This window comes from Lissotriton helveticus, chromosome 11, assembly GCF_964261635.1.
Source record: "Lissotriton helveticus chromosome 11, aLisHel1.1, whole genome shotgun sequence".
NCBI lineage: Eukaryota > Metazoa > Chordata > Amphibia > Caudata > Salamandridae > Lissotriton > Lissotriton helveticus.
Window position 1 is genome coordinate 58,679,269 of NC_136072.1, and position 23,457 is coordinate 58,702,725.

Here is a 23,457-nt window from a genome sequence, read left to right on the forward strand (position 1 = left end):
CCCAGTCTTCCTGAAATGAAGTTTCCTACGAAATGTAGTCAGGTCTTTTATGACCGCATCGGAAAAGACATCGATGGCATCATAAGTTAATTGGGGGTTGAAACTTGACACTGGTTTGAAGGGCGTTGGTTCACCTACTTGTGTCACTCCTGTTGCTTGGACTTGTTGTGACTCACTCAACTCAGTATAACCCTCTCTCCCATCAAATAAATCCTCCAGTGCCATAATTGTATCAAGATCTCTGGTGGCAAGAATGTCAGTGGACAACGGTTCCCTAGTTGTCTTCTTTTGAATTGTAGATTGTACTTTGGTCTTAAAATACTTGTGGAGTTTAAGCTTGCGGGTAAACTTATAGAGATCGATCCGAGTCTGTGCAAATTCGAGATGTTTCCGCGGACAAAAGTTCAAACCTAACAGTAACACAGACTCCTCAGCTGCTGTCAGGATTTTATCCGTGAGATTTACAATCGTGTGACTTTCTTCCAGAATTACTTCCGTCTGTTGAACCCCCTCCGACTGCGTGTCATCGGTGGTGAGGTCGATCTTTTTGCGCCTCCTTTGCCCCCGCCTTTGTATATATATATATAGGTTTTGTTCTTTTGTTCTTTGATACAAAAAAAAGAAACTCTGGAAATCCATCTTCATTACAACTTCGTCTGTTTTGCACTGTATCTAACATCGAGCCTCACACCATCTCGTTTGAGCCAGACCTTCACTGATCAAAGCAAGTTACTGCCAAAGTCAAGGAGGCTTGGGAAACCAATTTTCCATCGCAAAGAGAGTAATCTATTTATTGATTAGTGCCGGACACTTGGGTTCTCACATCTCATTGGTAAGTTGTCCTTGCACGTGTGAAAACACGGGAATAACCCTGAAAGCTAAATATTTCGAAAAAAAGAAGGAGTAGATCGAATTCTTGAAAAAATCTCTTAAAAGTATTTTGCAAACCATTTCAGTTCATTGTTGTTTTCCTCAGTTTGCCTGGTCTGATCAGCCAAGGGCCCTACAGCTCACTGGTTTACTATAAATTGCTTCAGTGAGTTATTTTTTCATTTTGTGGTTGCAGGGAGGAGCTTGGATCCCTTTCAGACGATTGTCCATTCTGTCGCTAATGTGATCTCTGCTGTGGTTTTTGGGCACCACTTCGCCAGAGACGATGAAGAATTTCATCAGCTCATTGAAGCCAATGATGTTGTTGCTCGCAAACTAGGCAGCGCGTGGGGCAGGGTGAGTCTTAAGATGAATTCATATTCTAAGGGAGTGGTTAATCAAAGGAAGCACAATCACACTGAAGGGGGTCCCTGAGAGGATACCTAGGCAGGGGAACAGGGGAAAACACAAGTATCAATCAAGAACACACCCACTGCCTGTAAGTAATTTATGAAAAAAGCTGTACGTCACGGATAAAGAAAAAGGGAACTATGTAATACCATCCTCAGGAGGCAAAAAACAGTGTGCAACAGCAAAAAGGGGTAGGCTGCTGTATAACTAATGCAATGAAACCATGGTTATATGGGCATGTATCTCAAATGTATTCTACCCATTCTCGCTATATCAAAATATCAAATATACATGTAATATACCTTTAATAAATACTCCAATTAATACAATACCACATCACCAAATGATTGTACATACTAGTGGTGCCCGGGCACGACAAAACATACAAATCAGCAACACATACTATTAACAGAACCATACTCACTCACTCACACAACCTATTCCACAATGGCGATCCACTGCATCAGACACAATAATTTCCATAAATGATAGCTGAAGGTATTATACATAAGATTAGACACAGGATGCTTCATAATTATTCCACCATGCCGCATGGCCACAGTTTAGACTAGTGTTCCCAATGAATAATTATGACATATTCTTTGAAGCTTCATGTAGACTTCAAGGGGAGACAAAAAGATGAACATTTTGAATGAGACATGCCGATCAATGGGCACCAGCGCCAACGCGTGCTTCGGTGAATGACCCCAGATGTGGGTCACACCTTCTTCAGGGCACATAAAACATAATGCAACAGAGGCTGCAGGTGCCTGGGAAACCTAAGCTGGTATCAGCTCCAAAGGAACTGAACAGGAGCCCTGATCATATGGGTCAGTCTTCTGAGAACTGGGGCACCCTTGTGAATAAAATTATGACAAGTTTTAAGATGAAGTGCCCACCGGGGGGCCTGGAAAGTACTGATTAGAAGTGAGGGTCTTCTATCCATGGACCAGGTGATCAGGATTTCCTATCACCTTGAATGACGGAGCAACCGAAATGACCAATGTTTATTGTCCCCAATCGACTGCTTGTGGGTTGATAACACATTTCACGAAAGAAACGGACCCGGAAGCATCCATGGAGCTTCCCCCAATGAGAAAGCAACCTGAGCTCTCTGTTAAAGTTAGAAAGAGAAAATTAAGCAGAAGATTGACGCCCAAGGACAGAGAAATTGATTGAGTAAAAGAGTCTGTAGAATGAGAAAGAAGTTCAAGGAGAAAGAGAACGTAAAAAGGAAGAGCAGAGGGAGAGGATATCAAAGAATAATGTAAAATAGAGGGGGCGAGTAGGAGTAAAAGGAAAGGAAGTGTGCTAAAATAGGAAAACAAAGACATGTATAGTAATAAACTGCAGCAGTAGAAGAAAGAACATGTGCAAGGTCAAAAAAACAGGCCTAAGTTGATTATGGATAAAATAAAAGGGAGGGAGCACACAACTAAAAGAGAGAAAATAGAAAGACAAAGAAGAAAAAATAGAAGTGAGGTGAGAAAAGTTGAATACAATATATGTTTTAAGAGAATGAGTTATAGAAGGCGATGACGAGAGATGAATACATCAGTCACAGGATGAGATGAAGTAATTCTCAAGCTTACCCAGTTTTGCAACAACCCCTTACTGGAACAGATCTCTGGGCATTTGAGTTGAAAGAGATTCCTGCATGACTATTTTGGATCAAACTTACAGCAAGGGGCAGTTTGGATTTATCACGAAGACTAATGTTTCCAAAGGTAGAAATACTCTACCACAGCTGACATAATTTCCATTTTCCCATGACCAGGGATTATTTTAGTACCTTACTCTCTTACAGAGTTATGTAGGGAGTTCACCTAGGTGTTTGTATGATTTGCATTAGTCTGCTAATAATCCAATTCAAAACAATTTAAAAATATACATAAAATAGAAGAAGCAGAATGATAATTCAAAACAGAGAAGAAGGCAACAGAGCTTACATCATGCATTAAGAAAGAACACAGTACAGATAGCGAACAGTATAGTTTGATGTGTTCCTCACCTATATGTGTAGGTTTAGGTAAGAAACTGATCACCACTGAAATTGAATTTACATTGACTGTGTTTAATTCCCCAGCAGATGTGTGCTTTAGCTTTATCCATCTCTCCTCAACTCTTAATGTTGTCACATTTTTAATAAAAAAATCCTACCCTGTACTTTTGCACATTCTTTTCTCATGTAAATCACAAACTACATGCATGCTCTATTACTTGTTTTTAGTGCCCTAACTTTATCATAGGAGTGTAGGAAACTGTATTAGAGACAAATCTACTTTCACAGCCAATATATTGGAGTCGCTTCTCCAAACAAGTAGCAGAGATTTGTAGTTGTTATGGATCCCGGCTGTGGGTGGTGGGCACCAAAGGCCTTAGGGGATTGGGTGAGCTGGGACCAGTCAAACAAGAGGTAGAGTAAGGAGGATTTATGGACATATGAAACTAGACCTTGAAGCTCTGAGGAAGAGAAGCCACAAAGGTGATGTGAGTTGTGGTTGAGTTCTAACACAGTTGCACAATATGGCACCAAGAACTAAACACTAATCATGGTAGGACATCCAAGCTCGAACTTAGAAGCTTGACACAAACAGCAATACTTTCCTTGGAGAATATGCAGGAGTATCAGGACTTGGGTAGATTGGGTTTAATCTATGTTCTCTTGCCTAGTCCTAACATAGTTTTATTGTAGTTGTACAGTTCATACTACAACATGCTCCTACTTATGTTCTAAACTTTTCTTGCAATGCAGTTTCTAATTTAGTTTTGCCTTAGACCCTCACGCAAGCACTTGTCCCACATACCCACTCACATAAATGCGGGTGTGAGGCTTCATGACTGTCTACCCATAATTCAGAATGTATCTGTTTTAGAGGTAGATTGTGTCTAACAAGAACATTCAAAGAAGCATTCTGCTAAGTTCCTTCAATATGTTTGTTAAATGTTTAATCAGAAAAGGATACTCTGCTTAATCAATACAATATCTTTAACTCTAGCTCTTTGATGCGTTCCCTTGGCTGATGCAGCATCTTCCAGGACCTCATCAGGATATCTTCAGGAGCAATGCCTTCCTGGAGGAATTCATGAAGAAGGAAATACAGAGTCACAAAGAAAACGGAGTGCCTGAGGAGCCCCAGGACATGATTGATTTCTACCACACTAAAATATCAAGTGTAAGTGTTCTCTTCTCCCATGGTGGCTGCTCTTGTCGAGCACCCAGGAGGTGTGTTGTACATAACACAAGCAATGATAAGAAAAAATGTCACACAACATGATTCTTTATGACAGATTGATTTCTTATGCAAATGGGTATTTATATTAAAATTAACAGAAGAGTAAAGTGTGTGAGTAAATAATAAAAAAGCTCAGTGTTCACAAAATTTGAATAACCTCAGCTTTTAACTAACAAACCAAATGAGCTTTCAGAAGCCAAGCATTTTTAAGGTCATACATCAGCATTTTTTCAGTTCTTTGAAAACCCTTCTTCCTCTTTAAAAAGAAGGGACCCCCATCATCAGCAAACTTAGCACCTCACTTCATTTCTTACAGGAATCAACAGAAAACACAGCCCCAACAAGTCAACTAAACACTATTGACAGAGATCCTTTCACACCTCTAAAAAGGAAGTGAAAGGCAATAGATGTGGCAATTTACAGAAAGCAAAATGAATAAATACATCACACTTCACTAATTATATTGTCCTTTCTTCCTTTACCTCTTTATATATGCTTATAAGTAATTATATTTCACCTATCAGAGGGAGAAACTGCTCTTCCCAATCACTCCTCATCGTGGGATTATTGAAACTACCCATCCCTCTAATTTCTGAAGTCTTTCTTCAATTCAATTCCTCTACATAGAGGAATCAATTAATGCCATCCATAAATACTACAGGCATGAGCCCTCTTCCACATCCATTATGCCCCTATGTCAAAGTTCATAACATAACCTTACCCTAACCCCTTCTGGGTAGGAAACTTTGGGGGGGTCCAAGCAAGCAATACCTTGCTCGACTTCATTGGGTGTCTAGTTTTTCAGAAATGTGTGGGGTTGGGAGTTTCCCAAGTTGGCCGTCGAGCCCGGGGCCAAAAACCCAGGTGAGCCCCCTTGCTGTTTTGTGATAGGTCATTTTGAGGTCTCCTCAGTACGTTTTGGGCCCTTGCCTGTCGCAGGTACTTGGGCCACCCACACGAGTGAGGTATCACTTTTATCAAGAGACCTAGGGGAACACTGAGTGGTAGGAAATTTGTGCCAGCCCATGATCCCACAAATTTCCCACACAGAAATGTGAGATTTTTTCAGCAAAATGTTAAGTTTGCAGGGGATTCTGGGTAGGACAATGTTGGGGGGTCCATGCAAGCCATACTTTGCTGGACTCCCTCGGGTGCCTAGTTTTGAGATATGTGTGGGTTTGGTAGTTTCCCTAGAAGGCCACGAGCCGGGGGCCAAAAATCCAGCCCCCCCCCCTTGCAAAACCAGGATGTTTTCTCTGGTAGGTTATTTTAATGTCTCCTCAATACATTTTAGGCCCTTGCTTGTTGCAGGTACTTGGGCCACCCACATGAATGAGGTAACATTTTTATAGGGAGACCTAGGGGAATGTTTGTGGAGGATTCTGGGTAGAAAAATGTTGGGGGTTACAAGCAAGCCATACCTTGCTGGACTCCCCCGGGTGTCTAGTTTTGAGAAATGTATGGGTTTAGTAGTTTCCCTAGATGGCTGCCAAGCCCGGGCCAAAAGCCCAGGTGACCCCCTCCCTTGCAAAACCAGGATGTTTTCTTATAGGTCATCAAGTCTCTCCAATAAATTTTGGGCCCTTGCCTGTCGTAGGTACTTGGGCCACCCACCCGAGTGAGGTACCATTTTTATCAGGTGACCTAAGGGAATGGTGGATGGTAGGAAATTTGTGTCAGCCAGTGATCCCACCACTTTCCTACACAGAAAGCTGAGAAAAAGTTTTTTTTTTTAGCTAGATTCAAAGTTTGCTGGGGATTCTGGGTAGAAAATCATTGGGGGGGTCCATGGAAGCCATACCTCGCTGGACTCCCCCAGGTGTCTCATTTTCAGAAATGTTTTGGTTTAGTAGTTTCCCAAGATGGCTGCTGAGTCCAGGGCCCAAAACCCAGGTGACCCCCCTTGCAAAAGCAGGTTTTTTTGTGATAGGTCATTTTGATGTCTCCTCGATACATTTTGGACCCTTGCCTGTTGCGGGTACTTGGGCCAGCCACACGAGTGAGGTACCGTTTTTATCGAGAGACCTGGGGGTAATGCTGTATAGTAGAAGAAATGTGTTTTTTTCTGATACCAGATTAATATGACACAGTAATGGACAACAAATGTGTGGCTATAGTCACATTTTGAGGTTTGCATGGCACTCTGAGTAAAAAAAAAATTGTTGGGATCCATGAGAGGCACACCACCCAGCACTCCCCATGCTTTTGGTTTACAGAAATATCTAAAGTTGGTCAATTTTCCCTAGAGACAGACTACATCTTAGCACAGAAAGACAGATAAGGCAAATATGACTGCCTATCCATCTGTTCCTCAAGTACACAGACATACTGGTTGGATTTGGCACGAGGGTGAGTGAAAGGTTCAAAATGTAAGTGTTATTAACAAGAGATTTCACAACAAGGAAACGCACTGTTAATAATTAAAAGTAGCAACCTCTTTAAAGGCCATTTACACACCTTTCATACTTGACACCCACTTTCTCACCACCATCTGCGGCCCCAGCACATTACAACACTCACATCAACAGACAATGTGGAGACAATCTACACCCTGGCATAGAGAGGCACAAAAGAGAAATATTACTTTAAAACAAACAATTCCTTCAGTACACACACATACTGGTTGGATTTGGCACAAGGGTGAGTGAAGGTTTAGATTGTAAAATTCTATTAACAAGAGATTTCACAAAAAGAAAATACACTGTTAATAATTAAAAAGTTGAAACCCCGAACCAATGACTCACAGCTCGCGAGCTGTAAAGCCACAGCAAGGCACCAACCTCTTTACAGCCTATTCACACACCTTTCATACATGATGCACAAGACCATTCACACCGCCAGCCTCGGGCCCAGAAAATTACAACATTCCCATCAACAGACTGCGCCATTCAGGGGCTCATCACCTTCATATGCCCACATTGACTGACACAGCAATCACACCGGCTGGTGGTTGACATAGTGTGTGCAGTGGCATTTGGTTAGCAGAGTATGTAATGACCAGCAGCAAGTCACTACTCATACACCGCCAGCCAAGCACCAGCCCAAGCTCACTGCCAACCAAGCGCCAGCCCACGCACACCGCTAGCCAAGCGCCAGCCCATTCATACCACTAGCCAAGCGTCAGCACACTGCCAGACAATCGCCAGTCCACGCACACCACCAGTCAAGCACCAGTCAAGTACCAGTCCTCGCACACTGCCAGCTAATGCGGCAGTCCATGTCCACCGCCAGTCAAGCGCCAGTCTCGCACACCACCAGCAAAGGGCCAGACCACGCACACTGTCAAATTATTTTTTAACAGGAAAGAAAACACAAACCACTTGGAATTTGATACAAAACTATGACTACAAACATAACAGTGGTAACTAAAGACATAATTCTAATACCAAACATGAAACTGAACAACAAATTAAAAACCATACAGACCAGGCAGTGGGAGGAATTAAATTGGGAAAGTGATGATCTTTCAATCTAGCCACATCCTCCATCACTCCAACTCTAGGAACACTTGCCTGTTCCACTACAACAAGACTGCTTTTCACAATCTCCTGAAACTTAACAAAAGTCATCTTTGACGCATGAGAACACTCCTTGAACACAACAAAAGCATTAAAAGTTGCTAAATTGAAAAGATGGATGGCCAACTTCTTATACCAGATATAAGCCTTACGAATAGCAGTGTAAGGTTCCAACCTTTATCTACTCTATCGACACTGCCCATGTGCTCATTGTAGTATACAATGCACACAGGTTTGTGCACTTCATCAACCTGACCCCAAACAGCCATAGGTGAAGTACTTTCATGATGGATGGTAGTCAGCATGTACACATCCCTCCTGTTGACAAATTTCCCAGCTAGCAGTTCATCACTACGCAAGGCACTGCACTCTCCCCTCTGAAGCTTTTTGCAAACAAGCTCTTTTGGGTAACCTTTAGGGTTAGAGCAGAATGTGCCACAAGCAAGAGTGTCCACTTTGAACAATTCCTTAAACAATTGCACAGCAGTGTAGAAGTTATCTAGGTACACATGTTGACCTTTGTTAAAAAGTCCTCTAGAAAATTCCCACACAATTTTCTCTGAAACTCCTAAAGTTGATGGACAACCAGGGAGGACAATAGTGAAATCCCTACCAGTGTACACCCGGAAATTAAAAACATATCCTGTCCTAATATCAGACAACATATACATCTTAATTCTATAACGTGCCCTCATGCTAGGAAGTACTGTATTAAAACCAAACGGCCCTTGAACAGGGCCCTAGACTCATCAATAGCTATTTCTTTCCATAGAGTATATAGCTCTGAAAATCAATCTACAAAGTGATCAAGATTAGGCCCCATCGTAAAAAGATGGTTACAGTCAGGGTGATCTCCTGGCAACAACAAAGCATTATCAACAAAATGCAGCACCCAAAGCACAATTAAATACCAATAACGACTTATAATTGCAAGAAATATTGCTGGTGACATCAATTGACTGATAGACCAATATGAAACCATGGACGGCCTCCTTATCAAACCCCTCGAAAAAGTAAAACACAAAAATTCCTTCATTTCTTCCAGATTTGTGAGAGTCCACTGGGTAGCTCTAGAGTGGGGCCTAACTCTGTCACTGTTGTCCCTCAAATGCTGTTCAGATTACAAATTAGTCTGCTTACCAATCTCAGCCACAAAAACATCATCCATAAACAACTGAAATAAATGTATAGGCAAATAATTTTCACAATTCACTTTACACCCTGCATCACCACAAAAGGCAGGCAACACCGGTTGCACCGTGTTTGGATCAACCCAGATTCCAGAACTTCCAATGGGAAACCTTTCAGCCCCAGGCTGCAACCCAAATCCTTCTTGCTGCACCATCGACACATCAGTGTCGTCCTCTGAAACAGGCACTTCATCCGCACTGAGAGTAGCTTCATCATCAGATGATTCCTCGTGGACAGAAAACTCACTGCCAGAATCTTGCACTTTCTCCTCTGCCTCAGACGCACTGTCAGTCTCATAATCATGGTCAGAGGAAGATTCAAAAAGCATACCAACCACCTGTTGAGCAGTAAATATGTGGCTAGCCATAATCCTTGCTAACAAAGGTAACTTGTCAAACAAGTCAACAACAACAAACACTTTGTAGAATAAGTAATAAACAAAATGTGGCTTTATCACAAATACCTATATACTCTAAAACTATACCACTCACTTGTCAGAAGCAGATAAACTCACCACCACCTACTCTGCACAGACACAGCAAGGACCAAAAATATTCCACTAAAAAAGAAAATTAGACATAATACAACACAAAAGAAATCACAAAGAATGTCACATTCGAAACACAAACTAAATATGCTGCTGTTATGACACCACTTACACAAAAATCACTCATGCATGACAATAATACTCATTTGAAGTAAACACAACAAAAAATAAATTCTTACCAAATAAATGCTATTACGTAAAACTGCAGATCAATTACTGCTATAACCGCAAAAAAAAGAACAAAAAGCCTTGCAATTGAATAAAAAGGAGAAATAAAACATTACAATAACATATGCAAATAATGAACCAGTCCACACACATTCTACCAACCAAGCTGGGGGGTAGGTGGGCCTAAAAATGCAAGACCAATCCGCCCCCAAGGGGGACGGAAACAGACAAAATATTCCATCCCATAAAGGGAAGAGCCCTTGCCCAAGGGGCCACTCCCTACAAACATTTATATACAAAAATAAATCCCTGGTGGCCTAGTGGGCCATCTAAAATATTGTTGTGCCGATCTGCCACCCAGGGGCACAGAAAAGGACACACAAAATGCCCCTCAAAGGGGAGCGAGCCTTGCCCAAGGGGCCTAATGGGCCATCTGTCATCATTTTGGGCTGATCTGCCCCCCCCCGAAGGGGGCAGAAGTGGCCAAACAAAACGTCCTCCAGGGGGGAGTGACCCTTGCCCAAAGGGCCGCTCCCCGCATGCATTCATACCATAAAAAAAGAACGAAATTAAAAAAAAATCCCTGGTGGCCATCTAAAATTAATATGGGATGATCTCCCCCTAGCAACAGCCAAACAAAATGTCCCTCAAAGGGGAGCCACCGTTGCCCAAGGGGCCACTCCCCTCATGCATTAGTAATAAAAAAAAATCCCTGATGGCCTAGTGGGCCATCTAAAATTTATTTGGGCCGATGTGCCCCCACCCAGGGGGCTGAAATGAACAAACAAAATGTCCCCAAAGGGTAGAGACCCTTGCCCAAGGCTCCCTACATGTTTCAGTAATATTAAAAAAAATAACTAACACAAAAGAAATCCCTGGAGGCCTAGTGGGCCATCTAAAATGTATTTGGGCCGATCTGCCCCCCCAGGGGGGCAGAAACGGCCAAACAAATGTCCCCCAAAGGGGCTACTCCCCACATGCATTGCAAATTAAAAACATTAAGCTAAAATAAACATAATCCATGGTGTCTAGCATGCATTCCTGCTGCACGATCGTGCAGTCTTGCAGCAGGACTGCTCAAAGAGGTTTCCTACAGATGGTTTCAGGAATCTAAGCAGGCTGGACTGCAGGGAGGCAAGATGGCCGCGGGTGCATTGTGGTGAAAAGTCGCATCTACTCCTCTCTCCCATCGTCAACATCGCCAACATCATGTTCAGAGCCGGATTCTGCACGGACTGAGCGATAACCTCTGATGGCCCCTGAACTTTGGTGGCAGTCTCAAGTTGCACTATTTGTTGAAGCAGCTTTGAAAACTCACCTAATAGCAGAATTTTTCTGGTTGAGGACGAAGCTACGAGAGCTGATGAATACCATCAGCTCCAAAAGATCAGCACAGACACTGCGGCAGTCACAGTCACAGCCTCACACACAGACACAGCCGGCAAAAATGCCTTAACGCGCGGCGAAGAACGAAAAGAAGGACAAAGACAAAAGTAAAGACCAGCCGCAGCCGGACTCAGCAAAAAAGGTATCTACACAAGAGGCAACACTGCCAGCAAAAAACCCAGGCGCTGTAAGGAAAGTAGCGGCCCCGCAGCAGAGAACGAGGACGGAGCAGCGGGGAAAGTCGAGCGCGATGCCTGACAACAGCGTGAACAGCCCTGATATGCTCTCAAGGCACACAGGAAAAGTAAAAGAAACACCTTTTAGGCAGCCTACCTTGACGGAGGTCTTCACTGCGCGATCGACAGCACAAAGTATCAATTTCAGTGGCAGTAACTCGGGAGGGCCAAGTAATGGTGGAGCCGGCCTCGAGGACGCCGCTGTTGCACCGAAAGCGATGCCGGTGGTTGCTAAGCAACAGCCCGACCAGAGCACTGGGAGTGAAGAGCTTACCGATTCTGGGACACAGGCTGTAGGCATGCCTCGGGATCCAGAGCAGAGAGAAGCAGCTCCTGAATCTATCTCGGAGGGCGCAGCAGCGGCACATGCAGAGGCAGAGACTATTCACAAGGGTGAGATTGGAACTGGAAGCGCTGATATGATGAGCGCTATTATCTCACTTGTGAAGGAATTAGCTGTTGCAAATAACGTCAAGTCCACATGGGGGAGCTCAGTTAGCCTAGCAAATAATGATCTGTTTACTGGAGGAGGCACAAGGGCCCAGGAGCTGATGAGAGTGGGAGATGTCACATCAGTGGAAGGGGAGCACTTTTACTCCGTGAACGAGGACTCTGATTCAGTAATGCCTACAGAAGAGTCATCTGAGGAGCAGGGTGACGATGATGAGGGTGAGATCACTGGCCTTAGCTCCAACTCCTCAGACATGGACGCTAAAAAAATTCAATTTGCACTGAAAAAAACAAACAAACTCTATGATGATTTGGTAGGGAGGGTGACAGAGGTGGAAGAGAGAACTGGCAAATTAGAAGATGACCTAGGGAGCTGGCAATCTTTCAAGTCAACGCAGGAAAAGCTATCAGAAGACTACCAGTGGAAGATGGAGGATTTAGAAAATCGCCAAAGGCGCAACAATGTTAGACTCTTGGGTGTGTCAGAAGGGCTGGAGGGCCAAGACACTAGGCGTTTTGTGGTAAACCTATTGAAGGGGGCATTTCCTGAGTCCGACTGGCAGTGGGACAGGGAAATTCAGAGGGCGCACAGGTTTCCGTTTAAACAGAAGAAGGCGTTTGGCGCAGAAGGAGGCGGCCAGGCTCCCCTTCCTAGAGCTATCCTAGTTTATATTGGGAACTTTTTGCTGCGGCAAGAAATTATTGATAAGGCTAGGCCCGACAGTAAAAGAACATTTGAGGGCTCCACTTTTTTCGCCAGACCAGACTTTTGCCATGTGACAGTCGAGAGAAGGTGGAGGTTGAGGCAGCTGATTACGCAGTTTCAGGCTCTGGGATCAGAGGCTTACCTGCTTTTTCCTGCTGAACTGAAAATGGTTACAAAAGGGGGAGTCAGAATGTTCCTCTCAGAAATTAAGGCACAGCAATACTTGGAAGAGTTAAAGAGGGATAAGGAATAATTGACATAAGTATGTATCGGTCTGTGTAATGTAGGGATAACAACAGGGCTCACATGGGTGCAAAAAAGGTTTTTACTAGGTTGACTGGTGGAGGGGTGAACGGTGAGAGATGATGGGAGGGGGTGCGACTGTCACAATTCAGAAACGGCCATACATAGGTCATATATGACCTATTTGCCTGTAAAGGGGGGGAGGGACAGAGGGGGTGGGCAAACTAGGGGAGGGGTAGGGGGCCATTAAACATGGTTAAAATTGTTGTTTTTTCGATTATAATGACACAAATTTTCATTGAAGTTCAATCACAGTATAAACAGTATAAACAGATTAGGCTATACGCGAAAAAGGCAGAATTTGTTTATATTTTCTATAATCTCTACTATGAAGGAAGGTTAATAATAAGAAGGATATTGGATATGCTTTAATGTCTTGTAAAATTGCCTCAATCAATATATGTGGACTTAACGATCCCAATAAGAGAATGAAAGTTGCAGGATTACTGAGAACTTTCCATTTAGATCTGGTGTGCCTCCAGGAGACCCATATCGAAACCGCACAGGTGCATCTTCTGGATCAGTTGGGGCTCAAGGTATTAGCGGCTAGCAAACAAGGAACTAGGACCAGAGGGGTGACAATTCCGGGGAGAAATAGAGATGTGGTGGTCCATAGAAAAAAGGAGGATCTCTGGGGTAGGTGGGCCATTGTGGAAATTTGTTACAAAGGGTGAAATTTACATTAGCTACAATTTATGGGTCTACTGATGACGACCCAGATGTATGGCAGTTCATGGATACTGAACTTGCCCTCTGGCCCGAACCCATTGTATGCTGCGGGGATTTTAATATTCACGACCCAGAAAGCACATTTATGGGGGGTAGATATATGGGGAGGAAGAAAAAGACACACAGGGCGTTAGCCGACATGGTACATCACAATTCTTTAGCTGACCCTTGGAGGGAGCAACATCCTCATTTGGATAGCAGCACTTTTTATTCGGCCCCTCACAAAATCTTGGTTAGACTGGATATTTTTTTAGTCTCTAACACATTAATCACTAGGGTGCAAGTGGAAAAACATCCTAGGATTGTCTCAGACCACAATCCTTTGGTGTTAACCTTTAAGATGCCTATAGCTGAAACTAGTAAAACACTGTGGACTTTTGAAAGTATCCTCCTAAAGGATGGGGCATGTCAGAAACATATGGAAGCCTGGATACAATTTTATTGGGACATAAATAGAGGCTCAGCATTTCCAGGGGTGGTTTGGGACTGCTTTAAAGCTGGCATAAGAGGAGAGACAATTAGTTATGTATTAGCTAAGCGAAAGAGGGAAAGAACTAGAACGGAAGAGATCCGACAAAGGTTGGCTGTAGAGGAAGAGATATTAGCTGCAGCTATAAGTCAGAATATCGCAGTGGAATCAATCTTACTTAAAATCGTAGCCCTTAAAGGACAGGCCATAGAAGGTTTCAGTAGGAAAACGGAAGAGAACTATATGGCCAAAAAACACGAGGTGTATGAACTAAGTGAGAGGGTTGGCCACGTCTTAGCCGTTTGCACTAGGCAGCGTACTGCTGCAGCTGATATAAAAGAGATTCATGATCCACAGGGGGTGCCTGTTACAGATCCAGATTTGATAAGGGAAGTTTTTAGGAAATTTTATGATGATTTATATTCCTTGGATGAAACAATAAGTCAGAATCAGATAGACAGCTATCTCTGTGATATTCCTCCCCCCGTCTAACACCGGAAGAAAAGGTGAGGTTAGAGGTCCCTCTCTGTCTGCAGGAGTTTACTTGGGCTTTGGGGAGTCTCCCCTCAGGGAAAGCAGCCGGGCCGGATCAAATTCCGATTGAATTTTATAAAGTATTCCAGAACGTTCTCCTGGCTGATATGTTTGAAATTATGGATTATACACAGCGGGGAGGGATACCTCTCGAGTCCTGGGGCGGGGCAGATATTATTGTTATTGCAAAAAAAGGTAAACCGACAACACTTCCCGGCTCATACAGACCTATTACTCTTATAAACGCAGATGTCAAAGTTTACTCCAAGATTCTAGCAAAAAGACTAGCTGGGAGCATCGAACATCTGGTGAGCACATCACAACATGGCTTTATACCTGGGAAGGGCACGACCCAGCATGTTAGAATGGTGATTACGATGTTCGATGCTGCTGAGGGTCTAAGCGACCCTATCGCGGCACTATTTTTAGATGCCGAGAAGGCCTTTGATAGGGTCGCCTGGAAATTCTTATGGGCAGTACTGAGGTGGAGTGGTATTGGAGAAGGGTTTTTAAAAGCCATACACGTTCTGTATAATAATCCTACTGCAAGCATCAGAGTAAACAGAGGGCATTCAAATGTAGTAAAAATTTTAAGGGGGACAAGGCAAGGGTGCCCCGCATCCCCACTGCTGTTTGCATTATATTTGGAGCCATTTTTACGAAAATTAGAAAGAAACGGAGGGATTCCACCAATGACATTGAATGGATCTACAGTTAAATCACTAGCCTATGCAGACGATGTGGCTATATTAACCCCAAATCCAGATATTGCTATCAGGGGGGTGGAACTGGAAGCCCAAAGATTTGGACAAGTCTCAGGTTACAGGTTAAACAAATCCAAGACGCAAATTGTTATAAATCAATTCACGAGGTGTACTGATAATAGGGTGGTTAGATTAGCAACATATTTGGGGATCATAATCACCGCGAATTTGGACAAGGTGGTGGAGGTAAACACGGCTCCTATATTGGCCAAAGTTAAGAAGGATTTGGAGAGGTGGAATAATCTGCATTTTTCCTTGGTCGGTTGTACAAATGTGCTAAAAATGTTGATCTTACCGAAGTTTCTTTATTTGTTCCGCTCAATCCCCCTTCTGTTTGATGCTAAATGGTTTAACACACTGGAAGGCACTTTAAATAGGTTTTTGTGGGCGCATGGAAAAACTCGGAGGGCCTATAGATTTATGTAGTTGCCTAGAGAAAGAGGGGGTTGGGGAGCGCCAGATTTTAGGCTATATTATTTAGCGGCGGCACTACAATATATGCACGGATTGATTGGAGGGGGTGGTCAGCTACAGAAAGTAACAAATATGTCAACAGAAATATATGCAGTAGTGTTAGGACAGGAGGCAGAAAACTGTTTCTTATATCATACTGACCTAGGATATCTGAGACGGAAAAAATCAAAGATTGTAAATGCCGCCCTCAAAACTTGGAATATCTGTTTGAAGAAGTCAGGGATGGGCAGATATAATAGATATGTTAAAATTTGCAACAATAAATCATTTCCCCCTGAAATATTCTCTGATTCGGTAATGGTTGCCTGGGAGGATAAAGGAATCAGACAGATAGGGGATTTAAGGAATCAAGAGGGAATAGTACAATTTGAGGACCTTGTAAGGAAATATAGCATAGACAGAAGAGATTTCTTCAAGTTTCTACAAGTCAGGAGTTTTCTGGGTAATAAACAGGGGGGCCCAGTAGGATATAATGATAATGATCTTATGGAAAATATAGTTGGTGGCGGTGAATTAACTATTAGGTCAGGATATGCTTTCTTGGTGAGGGGCAAACCGGATGATATGGCTAAACATAGTAATAAATGGAGGGAGAAAATAGGTGTGGATCCTGAAGCCTTCAAGGCGTCATTGGATCTGGGTCGCACTACTCTGTGCTCAGCTCCACTACAATCTCAGCATTACAAAACCCTACACTCGCTGTACCACACACCAGCTAGAATTGCTAAGTGGGGGGCTCTGAGGGGACTACGTGCCCTAGGTGTAACTCACCTAATGCTGATATCGTACATATGTTTGCTATCTGTCCTCAGTTGCACACTTTAATTAAAGATATTGAGGGCTTTCTGGATGTGTCATTAGGGATACAGATAACTTTAACCCCTACTTGGATTTTGTTGGGAATCGGTCCAGAAGGGAGTATTCTTGGGCAGGCCGAATCCTTCATGTTTATGGCTATGGCAGTTTTTAGATTAATGATAGCAAGGGCCTGGTTGGACAAGACTCCTCCGGTGATGCAAGTCTGGTTGGCAAACTTAATAGCTGTGCATAACCTGGAGAAACCTATATATGCCAGAAAGGGAAGGATTAGGAGAGCACGAGGAGATAGAATCTGGGAACCCTTAGCTCGCTGGAGGGATGGGATAGGGTAATATCTTTAGGATTGTTACTCAGTATTACATATGATTGTGAATAATAACAGAGGGACCTTTGATTCACGTAAAGTATTATGATACGGTTTTTTAATTTTTAATTTTTTAATATATATATACATATTTTTTTTAGGGTTCTGCTTTAGTTGGCTCTTGTTTTGCCTTCTGATGAAAAATTACCTATGTTCATGTTCATGTATATTATTAATGTCATAATATTATAAGACTGCCTTGATCTGATTGTTTTCCTGTATGAACAAATTATTGAAAGTATAATATGTGTGAGCAGAAGTATAATAAAAAAAACATAAAAAATAAAAATAAAAAAAGGACTGCTCAAAGAGACTTTGGAGGAAAGGAAAACCCTTTCCTTCCCCTGATGCCTCTTTCATAACAAAATCCCCCCTCCCGACAATAAACTCCCTTCCTCTGTCCTGGACACGGTGGAAGCAAATGGCTTTCATCGCGTCCAGTTTCATCTAATGATGCACGCTGATGTCATTAGATGGCTTGAAGGAGGAGGCCCGGAGGAAGGGCTTCTGCTGTCCTCCGGGTAGGGGCAGTATGAAGGGTGGGCCACGGGGTAGCGCCAACGCTTCCTTCATGGGTGGGTGCTAGGGCGGCCAGGAGCCATCCTGAGCATGTGTCCACCATGTCTCAGGACGGCTCCTGGCCATCCTAAGCACAGAAAGTGCTAAACTAGCTCACCCAATGTAATTTATACTTATGATAAAAGGAAATCTGCATTCCGTATAAATTAATTCAACCGGTGACCGTACTAAATTTCCATCAATTCCATTTTGTGACCAAGACTAGACTACTTTACATCATCAATCAGTTCCTAAAGTTGCAATGTCTTCACAATAGGCTGTTTCAATAACTCTTATTTGTTGAGTTTGCATATTAATATTCTATTTAGGACTCTCCTGATGTCGCCTCTACATTTGATGAGTATAACATGGTCCGCCTGGCAGCTGATTTGTTTCTAGCTGGGACAGAGACCACCACCACCACCTTACGCTGGACTCTCCTTTACATGGTGAAACACCCAGAAATCCAAGGTGAGGGCTGGGATGGGTACAACTGAAAGTATGTTGCGCCACATATGGTTTGAACTCAGAAATCTAAGGAATGGGCTTGTTCAGTAGATTAGCAAATGTTTCATATAATTGTTTTTGGAAGGCATGATATTCCACTAAGAGATGGATGTTTATTTACAGTTTTGACACAATGTATGTGGGCTGTCAAACCCACTCAAAACCAAGCACTGTTTTATAGGCATACGGTCAATGACATCAATTCACCAAAAAACCATGGGTAGCTGAAATGACACCACACAACCTTAATACATCTGCTATTTTTATCACAATTTGTAACATCTCATTACCTTTGACCATGTTAACATGCAACATGAAGAGATGTGAAGGGATCTTTGACACTGGTGAAATCATAAAAATATCAAAACGAGCATTAAACATAGTACAAAAATGTGTAAGATTAATATAACCACAAAACGTTTAAAATAATACAAATCTTTAAAAGGTTGGAAAATTATATTTCAATTAATACGACATATAGCACCCAGGGTGCAGCAACTATTTATCAGCTCATTCCACATCAGCCTAACAAACCAATAGCTGATGCTTCATAAATTAACACAGAGACTTTTCTCTTTTTTGCTGACTAGTTGATACACTATCACTATGAACTGATGCACAAACCAATTTAAGAAAACTGGTGTTGTTTTGTGCTAGTTGTGTTGGCTCTTCTATGTATGGAAAAAACATTAATCACTGTGTGAATTAGTATTCATAGAACTAAATGTGCTTGAATAAATCTCTTTATGTATTACTTACAGCTGAGTTTGGACTCAATTGAGACCAATCTTTCAACAGTCGATGTAATCAATGGAAAGTATTCCTTCAGGAGTTTCTGTTTCTATTCCAACTATATGTCAGGTACAGTGCTCCCTTAGGTCATCTACACAATTACACGTTTTATGCGTTCAAATTTCATGCTTGATTCACAAACTTCACTTTGTGGCAAGTTATGTAGTACTAAAGTAGTATTACAAAACATACTACAAAGTGATATTCACAAACTGCACTTGAAGTAACGTACACTGTTGTAGTAACATACACATGCAACTTACTCTTTTGTAATAACATATATGTGTAACTTACACTTTGGTAGTAACATACACTTATAACATAAACTTTTGTAGTCCCAATAATGGACAACAGAAACAGTAAAACACATTGGGCCTCAAATCACACCACTGTCTGGCTAGTGTGAGCAGGCAAAGCACACTTACTACCTCCACGTTGGTTGGATATTGCTCTATCTCCTCTTCCTCTGGCCCTGGTGGCAGATGGAAGATCAAGTGCGATGTTTATTCAAGTGTCTGAATAGTGTGACTGCTTGACCACCGTAAAAGGAGTTTTGTGCCAACAGTTAGCCTTACTCCAAGGACATGGCCAAAGGTTTATATCTTGATTGTTCTTGATTGAGAAAGGGCTGAGAAGGGAGTGGCCAGGGAGGAGACCAGGCAAAATGTGTCTCCCATGAGCTCCCTGTGAGAGCACCTATTACCCCCACGCATTGAATCCCATCAGTATTGAACCTGGGCACAACCTCATCATGCCTGACTGGAGGCAAGAGAACCCCATAAACAATGCCGGGCTTGGAGGGGAGGCCCTAGCAAGGTGCATCTTCCGGCAAGGCCGCAGCCATCTTTCTGGCGAGCACCAGACCTTAGACGCAACATCCCAGTGATCCATGAGGACAAGTCCTCAACAAAGACAGCCATAGGGAGATGGCGCAAGGGCCCCGGCAGCAGTGGGCCTTTTCTGGAGGCCAGGAGTGAGATTTGGGGCTCCTTTAGGGGCCTAGGCCCGCTGCGACACGTGGCCGCGCTCATAAGCAGGGCCAGACAGAGTCCCCATCGATGTGCTGGAGATGGCATCCCGAACTGCTGTGAAGCAAGTTAAACTCGAACTTGAAGCAGGGGTGGAAGTAGACTAGATATGATCCCTAGAGCAGAGAAGAAGTGGGTGGAACCCGATCTGGCAGTGGTCCCGTCTCAGTAGTCGGAGGTTCTCACACAGGGCGAAAGCGAGCCTGGGCAGCGTCCTTGGGGGGGGGGGCGATCCTGGTGGGTCCTTTCTCAGAAGTAGGCCCGCCCTGGGGATCGGCAAAGGCCGAAGGTGGCACCCAGAACAACAAATAAAGCAGGCAGGCCCTATGAGGTAGGCTGCCATAAAAAGGACCCCTGGAGTGTGAAGGAGCTGGTGGGCCCTGATGTGGCAGTTGGCCAGTCTGAGCAGTGAACAGTGGCTGCATGAGGATAACAGGGTGGCAAGGTGGAGCTTTGCAGTGACCTCTGTTAGGGAGGCTTAAAAAGGAGCACAACATTCAAGACACAGAGGCCTCAAGGAGACAACTACAGCATGTCATTGGAAGGAGGGGGCTTTCCTAGCCAGGCGGGGTGCATCGTGCCGGCAGCTACCACTGGTTGGCTCACTATAGGGACCCTGGAAGGCACAGTGAATGGACTTGGAGGTCTTGTAGATATTATTGGCAGGCCTGGAGCGAAATAGAACCCAAATATCCTGGAGCCCAAGGGTGGGGCTTATCAGAGCTTTCGTCATTGGGTTGCTTCTCTGGTGGTGCCCTTGGACTCATATGTTCCCTTGCGCTGATAGGGCCCAATTCACAGAACTAATTTAAGACAAAATCCTAAACTTACTACTTTTGGTATTCACAGAAGTTAGGATTTTGTCTTAAGTTTGTCTTAAGACAGACTTAAGACAAAATCCTAACTTAAGTCTGTCTTAAGTCTGTCTTAAGTTTGTCTTAAGACAAACTTAAGACAAAATCCTAACTTCTGTGAATACCAAAAGTAGTAAGTTTAGGATTTTGTCTTAAATTAGTTCTGTGAATCGGCCCCATAGTGTCCAACAGAGACATGTTACAGAAACCTGAGAGGAAATGTGGGGAAGAGCTTCCAACCAGAACTCAGTGATTCAGGGGGGAAAACCGGATCCCCAAGCCCGAGCGACCAAATAAGACATCCAGCTATTAATCTCCGAATTCCAAAAAGACATGAGTTCACTCCAGCAGGATTTCACTAGGCTCTTAACTGATCTCTATGTCGAATATACTCTTGCCTGGCACAGGTTGAGTCAACTGTGGCAGACCATACACAGGACCATATGGATCACAGGGCGTGCATAGAAAAGTTGGAACGCTATCAGGCAACTCTATATGACGAGCTTGATGATCTTGAAAATCTCTCCAGAAGGAACAACATTCAGATCAAGGGCATCAAACTTTGCTCACATACTTCAACCACCCGATGACCTGAGTTCCTCCATGATTGCACTAACCGGGTGTACTCGGCGTTTCAGCCACAAACAAATCTCTTCCTGAACACCGTCACTAGAGTTCATTATTTGCACATAAAACGGAAGATCTTACAGACTGCAAGCAACAGGAGCAAATACTGTTCCAAGGAGACAATGTTTAACTTTTTCAAGATATCTTTGCCCACAAGTTAGCCTGACAGAGAGAGTTCCGATAAATCACAAAACACTTGCAAAATCACAAAATACAGTACAGTTAGGGATTCCCCTTTCATCGCAACTTTAGCTTGAGACAAGAGGGTTGCAGCTCAGACAATCAGCATGCCGCCCCCGTCTGGATGAGGATCCCCCCTAGGGATCCAGGACCCTCATGCAAGTGGACCAAAGAGGGTTTTTGCATTTCCAGTCTACTCGCTCAACAAGAAAGCACACAATCAATGGCATCAAGGAGAAAGGGTACAAAGATTGGCGTCTGCAGGCACTCCACCTTGAACTTTCTCAGAGACACATCAGGCCCAACCAGGGTGCCATGGAAGGAGCCAAAATAAAAGTCCTTCACTTCCTGCTAGACATTGATTCCTCGACTCTGGAGGCTGACTGGGGGTGGGGGAGGTCACTCCTGTGATCCTGGCAGTCTGCTTCTACTTTTCCATATAGTATCTGATGGTCCTACTATTCTCTACCCTCTTCTCATCCTGGAAGATGTTCTCCTGGAACCCCGGCCTGGAGAGAGGTCTGCAGAACACTGCAACTATAGTTCTTCAGTTCTTACGTTTTTTGTTGCAATTTTGTTTATTATTAACTTCAGCAATACACACAAATAGCGTAGTCCGAGATGAAATGATGGGGACACGTTTCATTAACGTAGGCATAACGTCCACATATTCAAAGATAGTCACACAGTTTGACATGACAACCCTACAAATAGTCTCATTTAAAAGTACAAGGCTTAAACTCCCCAGTAAAGTGTAAAGGCCTGAAAACTGACTTATATAGAAGGAGGTGGACATGGCGCTGTTTCAGGAGATTTACCTCCTTAAAATCCACACCAAGCCCCTGTACTACTATTGGTGCCCAACACTCTTCATATACCTGCAATTCTATAGGCATGGCAATCCACCTCCGTAGTGATCTCTTCCTCAAATTGGAAAGCACATACAGGGACCGCAAAGGGCGACTGACAGGGCTTGCTGGGCTGTATTTAGATGACAATAATATCTGTTTATGGACCCAATGGGGAGCGAGAAGAGTTCTACTCTGAATTACTTCCATGGATATCCCACTGTGCAGTGTGTGATGACCACGGTAGTGCGCCAAGACCCAACCCTATGGGACCGTAGCAAAGATATGATACAACACAATTTCACTGAGAACGATAACGGGGAGGTGCCCCGCTTGCAACCCTTTGAGACGTGGCTAAGGCGGTCTTCTGAGGAAATTTCATCTCCCACATGACAGCATTTGAGCGCATGGCAACATTTTTCAAGCGAGAATTAAAAACTCAGATATCCCTGGCTGAGGGACAACATTAGAAAGGGGGCTCAAATAGAACCCTATGCAGGCTTCAATGAGAGCTCAAACCGATACTGATGAAGGAGGCAGCTAAGAAGTTAATCTATGTCAATCAAACAGTGGCGCTCATGTAGGTGGTAGAGAAGCCGCACCAGCTGATGGCTCTCCTCTCACTAGACACGCAAAAGGTATTTGATCGAGTGATTGGGCATATTGGTCGAGGGTACTGGATAAAGGTCACTTAGTCCCCAAGATGAAAACGTTGATACAGGCAAACTTCAATAAGCTGTCTGCAAAGCTCAAAATAACGCTGCCTTCATGCCTGGCATCCCACTGATTAGGGGTATGAGGCAGGGATGTCCATCGTCCCCGTCATCTTTGCCTTGACCATAGAACCCCTAGTAGCTAGAAACAAGAATAATCCTGCAGTCTATAGTA

The 23,457-nt window shown here is 43.5% G+C and overlaps 1 protein-coding gene across 1 annotated transcript in view; it reads left to right on the plus strand.

Annotated features, from left to right (window-relative positions):
* The window catches only part of LOC144792901 (cytochrome P450 2J4-like), a 102,949-nt gene that overhangs the window by 51,100 nt on the left and 28,392 nt on the right, over window positions 1–23,457 (plus strand). The window contains exons 4-6 of the mRNA XM_078668105.1: window positions 1,067–1,227; window positions 4,281–4,457; window positions 18,063–18,204. Of these exons, the coding sequence (XP_078524231.1) occupies window positions 1,067–1,227; window positions 4,281–4,457; window positions 18,063–18,204 (480 nt within the window). The remainder of the gene's footprint in view (window positions 1–1,066; window positions 1,228–4,280; window positions 4,458–18,062; window positions 18,205–23,457) is intronic.